This window comes from Pleurodeles waltl, chromosome 4_2, assembly GCF_031143425.1.
Source record: "Pleurodeles waltl isolate 20211129_DDA chromosome 4_2, aPleWal1.hap1.20221129, whole genome shotgun sequence".
In the NCBI taxonomy this organism is placed as follows: domain Eukaryota; kingdom Metazoa; phylum Chordata; class Amphibia; order Caudata; family Salamandridae; genus Pleurodeles; species Pleurodeles waltl.
In genome coordinates, this window is record NC_090443.1 from 399,631,126 (window position 1) to 399,644,450 (window position 13,325).

Sequence of the window (13,325 nt, forward strand, 5' to 3'; positions counted from 1 at the left end):
ATATCTTTGCAATATGGGAAGCTCGGGTGTCTCTCACCACATTCTGCATCGGGGTGTGTGGGAGGGGGTGGAGGGGGGGGGGGGGGGGGGAAGCGGGGGTAGAATTGGGGTGTCATTTTTTTGTGCTATGACATTGGTCATGTACAGGAGTGTCTGCCATGCATACAGCTTTATTGCCCATAAAAAGACAGTGGGCTGAGTTTATGCCCTATATATAATCTGCAGATCGCCTTTTTGAACCCTACGGAGCAGGCTCGAGCTTTCATCCTTCTGAAGACGATAAAATGCACACTGTGGGATCCGGTAATACTAACAACAATGAAAGTACCTTTAAACAATGAAGTTTTGTGCACGTTATATGAATGCCTGCAAATCCAGACACTACAAAGAGTTGTATTATTCGTTGTACTAACTGAAATTGCAGCGACCGCTGGGGCAGTGGTCAGAGCATACAACTGCCTTTTTTTTGCACTGTTTTCGTATACACAAAAAACAAGCATTTGCAATGCAATTGGTCTCCTATTTGCTCGAGTTAGAGCTATTGGCTTTGTAAATTCCTAACTGGACTTTTCTTTCCACACAAATTGAAAATGAAAAGTAAAACATTAGTTGACAAAAGTGAGCCGATTCAAAGCGCCATGGCCACCATGAACATGAGAGCAAAGGAGAGACACAAAAGGAAAACGAAGTTCGCTCACGGTCAAACATATCCGCAATCGTGAAATTATCCATGTAACAGGGGTAGTCAGCAAGACTGTAACAAAACCGGCCTATGGAGGGACAAACGTAAAGTATTTACCAATGATAACAAAGGACTTTTGAAATGCAAATTCAAGAACAAGTGAAAGTGATGGGAGTGAGGTGGACATGGTTAAAAGCCCATAATACTTACAACAGGTCAAAGTGCTTTCGCGCTCAACCTAAAAAGTACGTTTGCACACTGAGCTCACAGGTTGAAAGCAAGTCCAAGAAGCTGAAGAATGCATGGCATTTGGCTTGGCAAGAGAAGTGTTGTCGAACCACTATACACTTTAAGAACAAAGCAAAGTTCCATGCTGGAAATGAAGAAATGGCAGCTAATGCACACCATTTCCGAAGCCCTTCAGCTAAATCTCCTTTAGGCCATATCACTGGGTTTCAATTTAGATACCAGCATTCTAGGGACTCTTATTACCTCAATCTCTTTCCACTTTAATTGGTCCTTCTATAGCAGGCTTCTCCAAGGAGTAGCTACTGGTAGCTACTGGTAGCCCTCCAGCTCCCTGTGAGTGGCTTCTCCCTGTGAAGACCAGCCTGCTAAATAAAGAGCCTTTGCTTCCTTCAAATAATTTATTTGTAACAAAATTTAAATGTGTGTATCAAGATGAAAATCTGTGTATTATCAGAGTTTATAAGCTGATACTTTTAGGAAATTGTTCGCTTTCTAACGTAAATTAGGAACCAATATTGAGGGCTAAATCGTGAAGCTCTGGGAAGACATATTACTAATATTATTACCTTGGTGCCTAGGGCATTGCAGCAATGTCCTTTCTGCATTATCAAAGGACAGGCATTCATACTAGGTAACACCTTTACATTAGTGCTGGCAGCCCTGCATGGTGAACTCAGGTGATCACCAGGAGCGTCTTGTAGCACTTTGTAGGAAGGAGCGGCACATGCAGGGGTGGGGTGGGTTCATTAAAAAAGAAAAGAAAAAAAAAAAACACTTACCTGTCTTGCTGCCACCACCACCACCGCGCCGCTCTGCCGCAGGCACAGGCTCCCAGCCTGCCCTGCGGCCAATCCGAACACTGCTGTCATGCTGCTGGCATCACAAGAGCAGCATTCGGATCGGACGGAGTGCCCAGCCAGGACGCTCTGAGGCAGAGTGAAAGTCTCTGCCTGCTCTCTCCAACCCGGCAACACAGTGCCAGATAGGAGAGAGCCCAGTTCGCATGTGTGTTTGGTCGGCCCGAGACGGTCAGCCAAATAGACATGCGCACTGAGGGGGAGTGCTGAGCACTCCCCCTCTGTCCCCGTCATAGCCCGTGACCCCACATGTTACCACTAAACAATAATAAACATAGTTTATTATTGTTTCATAGTAAAAGGTTCGCAGCTGCTGCTTCTGGGGGGGAGGGGTGACGCTCCTCTGCAATAGCAGAGGAGCCGCGCCTGGTGATCACTACTGGTAATCTTTCCTGGGGTGACCTTTAATGTAATCTTGTCTGATGCAGTCACTATTACACGATTTTCATTGAACTTAAGTAGCTCTTATTACAGAACAGTATGGAGACCCCTGCTCAATACTCTGTCTACCCACCCCCTTGCTGTGAGTGTGCTTGTGAGCGAGCCTGTGAGCCTTGTGTGCATGCCTGTGTTGTGTCTGCCTGTGAGAGATACTGTGAATATACCTATAACTTTGCATGTAAATAAACCTCAGATGCTAATCTATAGGCATGCCTGTTGTAGCTGTGACTATGAGATGTCTTTCTGTACGTGTGCTTGTGAGTGAGCCTGTGCGAGAGCCTGTGAGTGTCCTTGTGAGCGTGTCTGATCTTTTTCCTAATGTGCATGTAAGTGAAGGAGAAAATGGTCTGTGTGTGCCTGTGAGTGTCTATGAATGTGCCTGTGTGAGAATGCCTGCAGTGAGTGTGGTTTTGTTTGCTTGTTGCCGGTGTGCTTTTGAAAGCCTGTGAGTGTCCATGTGATAGTGCATGTGACACACCTTGTAAGTATCACTGTGTGTCAGCCAGTGAGAGTACCTGTGAGGATACCTCTGAGTTTGGTTGTGAGAGTGCTTGCTGCGAGTGAGACTGTCTTGGGCGTGTGACTTTGTCTATGAGTGTGCAAACCTGTGAGCGTGTCTCTATGTGGCCACGGATTTGTCTGCTAAGAGTGTGACTGTGAGTATGCAACAAGGGTGTATTGTTTGTAATGTAGAATATAAATAGTCCTGAATACCGAGAGCACAGAGCTCAGGTTCACACTGGGCTCCTGGGGATCCTCTCGCAATGCATGACCGATGCATGATTGAAGTGTGTTGATTGTAGTCCTGCCTGAGAGATATCAGGGATGCTGAGTGAGACGTGAGCCGTCCTCTAATCATGGTGTTGCGCACTGGTAGCTGCACACATGGACGAGTGACATCTGAGAGTTTGACTAGTAGGGTTTATTCTGTCAGCCCGTGCGTGAGCCCATGTTTTGTGTCTGGAGACTGGGATGGACTACGTGCATTGCACCGGTCAATAAACTCTTTTGCAAAAAGGAATAGGCTTGGCCAAAATGTCTATTTCGCCGGCGTAATCCTGCATAGTTTTTTTGAATTGCATGACACTTTTACCCAAAATTCCCGAAATTACGCCACGTGACCTAATTGTGTCGTGCTCGCAGCAAAACTTTAGCACAGGAAAACACATATGACCAGAACGTAATCGGCTGTTGTTCGCTGCACCTATGGTTTTTTTTCTGCATTTTATCACAAAATGCATATGTGAGTAATTATGAAGAAGCAAACAACAGGAAATTCACGCACCACTAAAATAGTGACAAAGAAATGCTTCACTGGCATTGGCGAGGAAATGATCGGTGCAAAATTACCATTTGAGTATGGTCAAATGTTCTTCCATTGAGCAGTCAGTACAAATGCAATTTGGCAGTGGTTGGTCGGTGCAAAAGTAGCAGGTCATCGGTAAAAAACTACTAAGTCACTGATGCAAAGCATACCATCTGGATCCACAGCGAATAAATGGTGACATATAGAGAGGATGTTCCCGACTGGATGACTGGATGTAAGTAAGTAGTTCTCTTTTACGTACTATTGCATTTCTTCGTGAATTGGCCTAAAAAAAATAATATATATATATATATATATATATATATATATATATATACATATATATATATAAATGTGGAAATTCAGGGAGTATTCAGATAGAAATAACTTTTACAAACAGAGTTGGATATGTCAGAGCTAATTCACAAAGGCTTGTAAGATTTTATAAAGCATACTCTGGTAATACAACTTCTTCTTCTCATAAATGCTTTTGTGAATCGCCCCATTTAGTTTAGGAGCCAGAATTGTCCTTGGTCACAGCAGGCAACAGGTTCAGGGTTTTCGAGCAAGAGTAGGTGCAGGGGCACATGCAGCATGGCTTCCAGCATGTAGCAGCAGCTCTTCACACAGGTTGATTTATTGAAAGAGCTTGATGTAGATTAATCTCTCGGAAGGGTGCAGCCAAAAATGATTACCCATTGTCCACTGGGTGTGACAGTAATGTACAACAAATTGTAATGCTTGAATTCTCACGAGTGACTTGCGTCTGTCTCCAGGTGATTGTGTCTGCTATGAAGGATACATGAAGGACCCGGTGCACAAGAACCTCTGTATCCGGAACGAGTGGGGAACCAATCAAGGGTAAGTCTGATCTACATATCCTTCATAGTACTAAATCTGATTTGCTCATCCCAATCAATATTAGTTTGAGCTACTTGCCTATACCAAAGATAATTCTGATATACTCAGCATCACCTGGACGAAGTCTGACCACGGAAAAACACCTAAATCTGTCTAACCCATCAGATTGTCAGACCTACGCATTCCATACTGCAAGGTATGACCTCCAAATCCATAGTCAGGGATCCGTATGGCATTCTCAAATCAAACAGGACACGTCTAGCAGACTCGCCTCAACCATGGGTAAATCGCTCTACCCGAAGGCATCATGGCACTAGGATAGTCAATCCCTAATAGCATAGGGCCAAACAGGAAAGAGAAAACACTCAGCAGAACAGGAAGGCTTTCTTGCTTTTTCGTTAGAGAACAAAGACGTCTACTGAAGGTCAACATTAAGGAAGTTCTAAAGTTTAGGTTTTAAGATCCTCAAAGATCTTCCTCCAAATCATTCCTTGTTTTACTGAAGAATCATAAGCAAAAATGAGGAGCTTTATGTAAGAGAGCTGGTAGGGACATGAAGTGACATAAAAGAGACAGTAGCTTAAGTCTAGTATAATATCAGGTACGATGTACCAGGCATAGAACGTTAACATGAATAAGCTTTTTGATAGGCCGTTAAGTGAGTGACAATCAGATACACATGCTCAAATATGCAAAAGGGTTATTTTGACCTACTTATTCCGACAAGGGATAATTTTGACCTTCTCACCACAAATAATTGCTGGTTTGACCATAAACTAGAGGGTACGACTAGCCTACTCATCACAATTAGTGGTAAATCTGATCTACCCTTCCCACCCAGGAGATAGTATGATCTGCTCTTTTCATCTAGGAGTAAGTCTGACCTACTTAACCCAACCAGATTAAGTCTGGCCTTTTTACCCTAAACAGTGGATACATCAAGCCAACTCATCACTATGGGCAATGTGGCCCATTGATAACAACTAGGGGTTAGGTTGACCTACTGACCCTAAATAGGAGTAAATCTGGCCTCCTCATCACACCTAGGGGTAAGTCAAAACCCAAAAGCACACTGATTTGACTGAATCTTTCACTTTTTTTGACTTCCCTATCCTTTATAACGGGAAGATTGGGAATGTTTGAATTCTCAAAATTGACATGCTTCTGTCTCCTCTGCCTCACCACTGCAAGTCTAACTTATCCAGTCAAATCATATAAGTAGCTTCCCAACCCAACCAAATGAAACAAGTCTTAAGAAACCCAGCAAGAAAGGTCTGAGTTTTTCATTTCAGGCAGGGGTATTTCTGACTTACTCAATCAGCGATACACACCCATCTGCCTAGCAGCCAGTAAAGGTGACCTGTCCAAGATTAAACTTTATCGATTAGACTTAGCCAAGACAAGTTCGACCCCCAAACTCAGGCATGTATAAGCCAGGCTGCATAACCAAATTGGTAGCAAGACTTCCAAAACAATCCAAGCTAGGACCATATAAAATGTATTTATTTATCTGTCTAGGAATGTTAAACAGATGGGATAAAGCACCCACTGCCTTACATTGTAAGGATATTGCAAGCCACGAACGGAATACTAAGGTGACATGCAATGTCCTTTCTCTCTAAAACTCTGTCACCCTCTTTCCAATCCATTTTTTTCACTATATGACTCTTGTCAAACTGATTCTTGTATTCCCGTACGTGTCTCGCAATTCTTTTGTACAGTCAGCTTCCCTGACCTTGCTTTGTCCACTTCAACCATTGAGAATTCAATTTCGGTCCTTTTAGTCTCCCTTCCAAATTTTCAAAAGGTGACACTCCTGCAGCACTCTTCAGTGCAGTACTGTGAGTCCATATTGTCTCACGTTTTATCATTTTCAATTATCTTTTCAACTCCACCTCCCTGAGAGTATCCTCGGGAAGGTGCAATGATCTTTGCAAACCAGACTACGCATCCATGATACAGCCCTGGCACAGAAGTAAAGTGGTTCCCTCATTTGTGTTAGGGCACACCCCATTTAAATGAGGGCATGCCCTCCTTTGATAGAGTAGGTGCCTATATGTGCACCTGCTCCTTATATAATGTGAAAGTGCGCTGGAGGCACAGAAAACTGAACACATGCAGTTGCGCCCCTTGTACAATCTATGTAATAAGGCCCAAGATGTGTTAGAGAATCTCAGATCAACACAACCAAGAACAAGATAGCAGAGGTGCTTTAAATGGGATGAAAAAGGTGAGGGGGGAGGGTGTGGCCAAAGAAGCATAATTAGGAATGCTTTTCAGGAATAGTGGCCCATGTAATTTAGGGTGTAGCCCAAAACATTTGCCCTTAACATACATCATGCCACCTGGCCTGTATTCGGTTGCTTCCTTGTTTCTTCTACGCTTCACAGTGCCTCTCTCTCTCACACACACACACACACACACACACACACTCTCTCATCACCTGCAAACACATTTTCTTTCATTTTGATGCTGTCAATATTCCAACTGCTGTGTATATCTCTTTTTTTCATACGCTTACATAAAATGGCAAGTACCAGTTAGTAGGACCTGCTCCACTTAAAGCCCTGGATAGCAACCAAATTACATCAGACATAATCTGAACGAAAAAAGTCATCCCTAAGAAGATCTAGAGGGTGAAGGGCATATCTAGAATGAACAGACACCAAAACACAGTGAAGAAAATGAGCCTCATCTTCCAAAGAAGAAGAGTAGTCTACGGTACAGGACTAGACGTAGAGAACGGAGAAAAGCATGGGCCTGCAACTGCTAAGAGGAGGAGGGAAGCAGTGGCCCAGAAGAAGAGAAAAGCATGGGATTGCAGTGGCACAGAAGAATAGAGAAGCATGGACCTGCAGTTGCCCAGGCAAAGGACAAACATGGGCCTGCAGCGGCCCAGCGGAAGGACCATGAATCTGCGGTGGCAGCCCCGTAGAAAGCAGAAGCATGGGCCTGCAGCGGCACTATAGAGAAGACAGAGGGTCAGAAAATGATGACAGCCTGATCTGATCATGGCGAAAAAAGGTGAGAGGTACATGGCCCTTGCAGTGGTCTCCATATTAGGAACCTGGCAGTTAAGAAAATAATGTCAATGGTGACTACCAAAATACCTGAAGCAACTACTAGTGCAAAACACATGAACAGTGGCATCCAAAAAACCATCAGCTGACAACTGCACCCTGTATGGGAACTGCACGAAAAGAAGAGTCATGCAGAGACGGGATGAGACTGGGGAGTAAGTACCCAGAAACAGGCTGGGCCTAAGCATGACATGGGGTGCTGGAATCAAACAGATTAGGGATTAGTTACACCTTGAGCATGAAGAACTACCTCCTCACCTCCAGCTAATTGTCACCATTGGTACCCAACATTGCCATCCAACTAAAACAAAATAATGTCCAATGCTCTCTGCACAGACCTGTGACCTACAACAGTTTTATTTCCACATACATTGGAATCTTTTGATTTTGCATCTGTCATAATGACCTACACTTTGAGACTCACCTTGAGCCCCTCAATGTAGCTTGCATTTAAACAACAGCATTGAGATATAAACAGTACCGCTGGAGGTATGTAGCAGAGTAGGACCAAATTATGTGGCAGCATTGACTAAATTATGCAGGAAGAAAAGGCAAACTATATGGCTTGATGTGGTATATTTTGTGAGGATATTACTTCATTATTTTGACAATTTTATTAACACTGTTAGGGCAAATATTTTACCTCATTGTTACCAGTTTAATAACAAAATACTGCAATAAGTAACAGAACGGTAACTAGTCAGAGAGTTTGCCAACCCCGTAGCCACAGAAAACAGCATCACTCCCTCCCAAGAACCATGCGACAGACATGCCAATTTTTCCTCAGCAAGATCACCACCATCTATAAGAACTTCGAACCCCAGCCCAAGCCCTTAGGCTTCCATCACCGTCAGGCGCTCACCAAGTCAACACGGACCACAGAGTTACCTCATGGGACCAGCTTACCCTCCAGGACACCATGACCACCATGATTTCCATTCACTTAGGAGCCTCCACGGACTGTTGCCTGCACCACATTTTCAACCTCGGAAGCCCCAGGATCAACACCAAGCTCATCACCCTCTTCAACTCATCACTTGCCACAGCCACCTTTCCCAAAAACTGGAAACATGCAGAAGTTAAACCACTCCTCAAGAAACCATCTGCGGACCTGAGCAAACTCAAAGCTACTGCCCCATCTCCCCTTCCCCGCCAATGTCTCAGAAAAAGTCATGAACGGACAACTTATGAAATATCTGGAGGAGAACCTGCTCCTAGACACCTGCCAATCTGGATTCATTGCCAGCCACAGAACCGAGACTGCCTTGATCCCAGCTACCTTAGACATCAGAGCCCTCCTCGATCGGGGAGAAGCAGCAGCCCTGATCTTCCTTGACCTCTCAGCAGCCTTTAACACCGTATCTCATCGCTCCCTTATCAGAAAACACCATATCGATGTCCAAGGTAAAGCCCTCCTTCTACATCATGACAACAAGTCTGCCTACTTCCATTCACCTTCAAATCAAGGACACGTGGAAAGAGGAAAAAACAAGGAGAAATGTATACATTTCCCCATTGTTACACCTGCTCTGGGGAGGCGTAGGTTTTTGGCGCTGCCTCAGATTTATGCTATGTTGTAAATCTCGGGAAGCGTCAAAATTCATGGGTGTTGAGTGGGAACACCCACAGCAATGCCCAAGGCATGCTTCCCCATGCAGTGTGAGGTAACACAGCGACTTGTGCTGCGTTGCCTTACACTATATCTACAAGGCCATTTAAAGCTTGCATGGCCTTATGGATATGGGTCTGCACTGTGTGCCACCTGAGGTTAAAAAAGTGACACACTGGTGGCGCATGGGGCTTGTAAAAGGGCCCCTAAATTTCTTGTGCCTAAAAGGTTTTAAGTGAGAGCCTGATCTTTATTAAACTTAAAGTCAGGGGTGTCCATGGGCCGAGATTCAAGCCAAAATTTCAGGATAACAGCAAAGTGCATGAGTTCCATTTAGATTCATATTATGTACAGTTATCTTTTTTGGACAGACTGGAAATCTTGCATTTACCCTCCTCTGGTGGACTTGAGTTGGATACCACTGGTTAAGTTGAACAATTGGCCTGTAAATGAATCATTTCAAATGTGAATGCAGGCAGTATTAAACAAAATAATTGTCATGGCCACCACCTTTCCCAGGTCCATGAGTGATGTGCTATCCCAGACTAGGCTTTTTTTTCTCTTTTAATTCTGAGACTTGTAGTCCTGTTTTATAATGTAATAAACAGGACTACAAGTCCCAGATTGAGAAAACACAAACCTGGACTGGAGCAGCACACAATGCATGGGCCTGAAACTTGGTAGGGCTGTATTGTCAGTGACTATAGTTGTCTGTTCCCTGTGCTTATAAGACTCTCCATTTTTGTATGCCTACCCCACCCCCGGTCATTTTGAATGGCTGGGACGGTGTACACCCCTCGTAACTGAATGACTCCTTTGTTGTATGCCTCCCTGTTATTTTATGGCACCCTGTCATTGTACCACCCACTGTCATGGTCGACGGCTATATCATTTCACGCCCCCAATTGTGTTATACTGTGCAATGCCCATTATTCTATGCTCAAAAGGGAACTAATTAAAATAAATTTGAAAGTTGAATAATTCATTAGCACAAGGGAAACGGAAGGACACACAGACTTGTCAAGGTTCACGAAGGACGTGGGGTTACATTGAAACGGTTTTAGAAGCTAAGCAATGCCCTTATACACGTCTATCAGCAGAAAATATGTCCAAAAAGGTTTAACGCTGTTTTATATAGGAGGGTACTTTCTTATTGTATTAGTTTACCAAAAAACTATAATAACAAAACATTAAAAAGGGCGCAGTTAATTCAATAATATCAACAAGGTATTTCTCCTTTGGAGTTCTGTAAAACATTATTTTATAATATAAACGAACTGTTATCTAAATTGTTTGCGTCTTTAAAATGTGCCTTAAATTACATTATGCACCCAATAGGGTCGTAAAGCTGCTATAGAGCTACTCGAATGTTTTGGTTGTAGGCGCTCTGAAGGAAAGGACATTTAAGTAGCGCTAGGTGGATGAACTGAGTAAACATTATAAGCCAGGTGAATCTTAATATTGAGAAAAACATGACCCGAGTAAGACGAGAAAACGAGGTAAGAAAGGTACAGTGACTCTCAAGAGAATGTTTCAAGGATGGTTGGACCAGTCCAGGAAGCTGATTGAAAAATGACTATAGCTCATTGGGAAAAAGCAAAAGTTCCGAATATGTTTTTCATTTGTATTTGCATATGAGTGCTCTAAATCAAGGGTGTCCAGCAAAGGTCCAGGGGGTAATACCCCAGCTAAATCTTTAGGATATCCTTACTTTCAATGAAGCCAAAAGGAACTGTTTTGCGTAGTTTGTGGTCATCCTGACCAGTGCTTAATTTGTAAATTAAAACGTGCCGGTGCTCAAAGCCCTCCTCTTAAACACGTGGCTGCTGCAATTAAATGTGGGAGCACATAATACTGAGGGAGCATAATCCTGAAGCCATCTAGGGCCTCTTCAATCCATTTACACTCACCCCCTGCCCCTCCAGCTCACTCTGGCAGCTGTCTTCTTTCTCCCACTGTGACGCTTTTTCGTTTTTCTCTTCCTCCGTCTTCCCCTTATGTGTCTTTTGTTCGCAGTAAATGCTTGAGGCAGAAGAATAAGTGCCGGCCTTCAAAATTAAGTGCCGGTGCTCAGCACCGGAAATAGCAAGCACAAATTAAGCACTCCTGACCCTACTGCAATGATGCGGTCCCACATTGACCCCCCACCTCATCCCCGGAGTAAATGGGCTGATAAAGTATTTACAGTTGTGACATTTAAAGATGCAGTAATTTATACCTATCTTACTGAAAGAGATCAGCAGGCGAAACAGAGTAAATATAATTAATAAATACCCGCAGTGAGATGGGATCATCCCACCTGAAAGCTTTTTGTCAACAAAGAGTGGCTTTGAGATTTAATTTACTCTTATTTTATGACCAGTCCCTCTGATCTGGTGTAGGACATTAAGGCCCTCATTCCGACCCTGGTGGTCATAGACCGCCAGGGTCGCGAATGACGGAAGCACCGCCAACAGGCTGGCGGTGCTTCATTCGTCATTCCGACCGCGACGGTACAGCCGCGGTCGCCCAGCCGGGTCCGGCGGTTTCCCGCCGGTTTTCCCCCAGCTGGGAGAATCCTCCAGGGCAGTGCTGCAAGCAGCGCTGCCTTGGGGATTCTGACCCCCTTCCCGCCACCCTGTTTCTGGCGGTTTTCACCGCCAGAAAGAGGCTGGCGGGAACGGGTGTCCTGGGGCCCCTGGGGGCCCCTGCACTGCCCATGCCAATGGCATGGGCAGTGCAGGGGTCCCCTAACAGGGCCCCAGCCTGCTTTTCACTGTCTGCCTAGCAGACAGTGAAAAGTGTGACGGGTGCAACTGCACCCGTCGCACACCTGCAACACCGCCGGCTCCATTCGGAGTCGGCTTCAATGTTGCAGGCCCCCTTCCCGCTGGGCCAGCGGGCGCTAACATTGTTAGCGCCCGCTGGCCCAGCGGGAAGGTCGGAATGCCGCCATCGGTCTTTTGACCACAGAGCAGTCAAATGGCGGTTCCCGCCAGGCGGGCGGCGACCGCCGCCCGCCGGGGTCAGAATGACCCCCTAAGAGTGGTTCAAACAGGCATTTTTGCTACCTCTGTATAAGTTGGTTTCAAAGTGAGAATCTAGCAACTACTGGCCAGAAAGTATAATATGTGTGTCAGTGTGAGGACTGTGGCGTATTATATGGTATGGTTGTGGGACTACTTTACCCTATAATACACTCACAAAACCGTAGTGGGTTCAGTTGACTTGTTTGTAAAACTTCTAGCTCAACCCTGCCTAATTGTGGCTTTGATCAGCAAGGGTTTAACAAAGGAAATAGTATAAAGCTTTTAAAAGCAGAAGACAACCAAATAAGAAAGTCAAGCAGCAGAAAAAAATCTGACACCAATTTATAAAAATAGATGATATTTTTATGATTTTGAGACACCAAGATGAGCAGAATCCACCAAAGCATTACAGAACTATACATTTTTAAGTAAAATGTAAATCTCAGCTTTTTAGTCCAAAGCACAAAGAAGCATTGGTAAGCGAAAGATTTCTAACTTTTGAAAAGTTTGAAAGAATTATGTTTGCTACTCCGGCTCGGGCAACTGATTCTGACAGGGAGAAGGTCAGAGGGGCCAATAAGGAGTAGTTGGATAGTTTCCTGGCCACTAAGGCATTCTCAAGTCCAGATCCACACTTTACATGAAGGCTGCCATAGATGTAAACAGGGTGGCCCTGATGCTGCGGATGCAGGATGTTGAGGATGCTGAAAGATGCTCTGGATGCTGTGCGGTCGATGGAAGCCTTCCTGGGAGTTTTCCTCTGTCCACAGGTAAGATGTGGCGATTTTGGTACAGGAGTTGGAGGCCCTCGAAGTCAGGTCCAGAGGTATCATTTGATGAGGGCTAGTGTCCTTATTTTGTGACCAATCCACACTCTGATGACTCCCGGGTCTGGTAGAAACTCATACAACATTTTGGGTCACGGCTGGAGGTCTCCTTGGCTGCATGTCGGTAGGCAGTGGCGATTCCTTGTGAGTGGCTACTGAGTGGCTACTGACTGGCCAGGACAGGCTACTTCAGCATTTGTGCACATGGTGCTGGAATAAGGGGTCGGCTGACTGACCTTTGGAGTCACGACTTCAGTTTGGGGGTCAGGAGAAACTGCTTTTTAAGCCAGGCACCACAGCCACAGACATCTCTTTGTTAGCCCAAGGAGCAGCAGATACAGTCCAGGGGTTGGTGCAGCCTCTTGTGCCAGGTCTAGAGGTGAGCAAGACAGTCCTTCTTTAGTC

General features: G+C 44.8%; 1 protein-coding gene across 3 annotated transcripts in view; it reads left to right on the top strand.

Annotated features, from left to right (window-relative positions):
* The window catches only part of ASTN1 (astrotactin 1), a 536,836-nt gene that overhangs the window by 326,634 nt on the left and 196,877 nt on the right, over positions 1–13,325 (top strand). For all 3 annotated transcript variants that reach the window (XM_069231561.1, XM_069231562.1, XM_069231563.1), the window contains one exon: positions 4,312–4,396. In XM_069231561.1, coding sequence (XP_069087662.1) covers positions 4,312–4,396 — 85 coding nt within the window. The remainder of the gene's footprint in view (positions 1–4,311; positions 4,397–13,325) is intronic.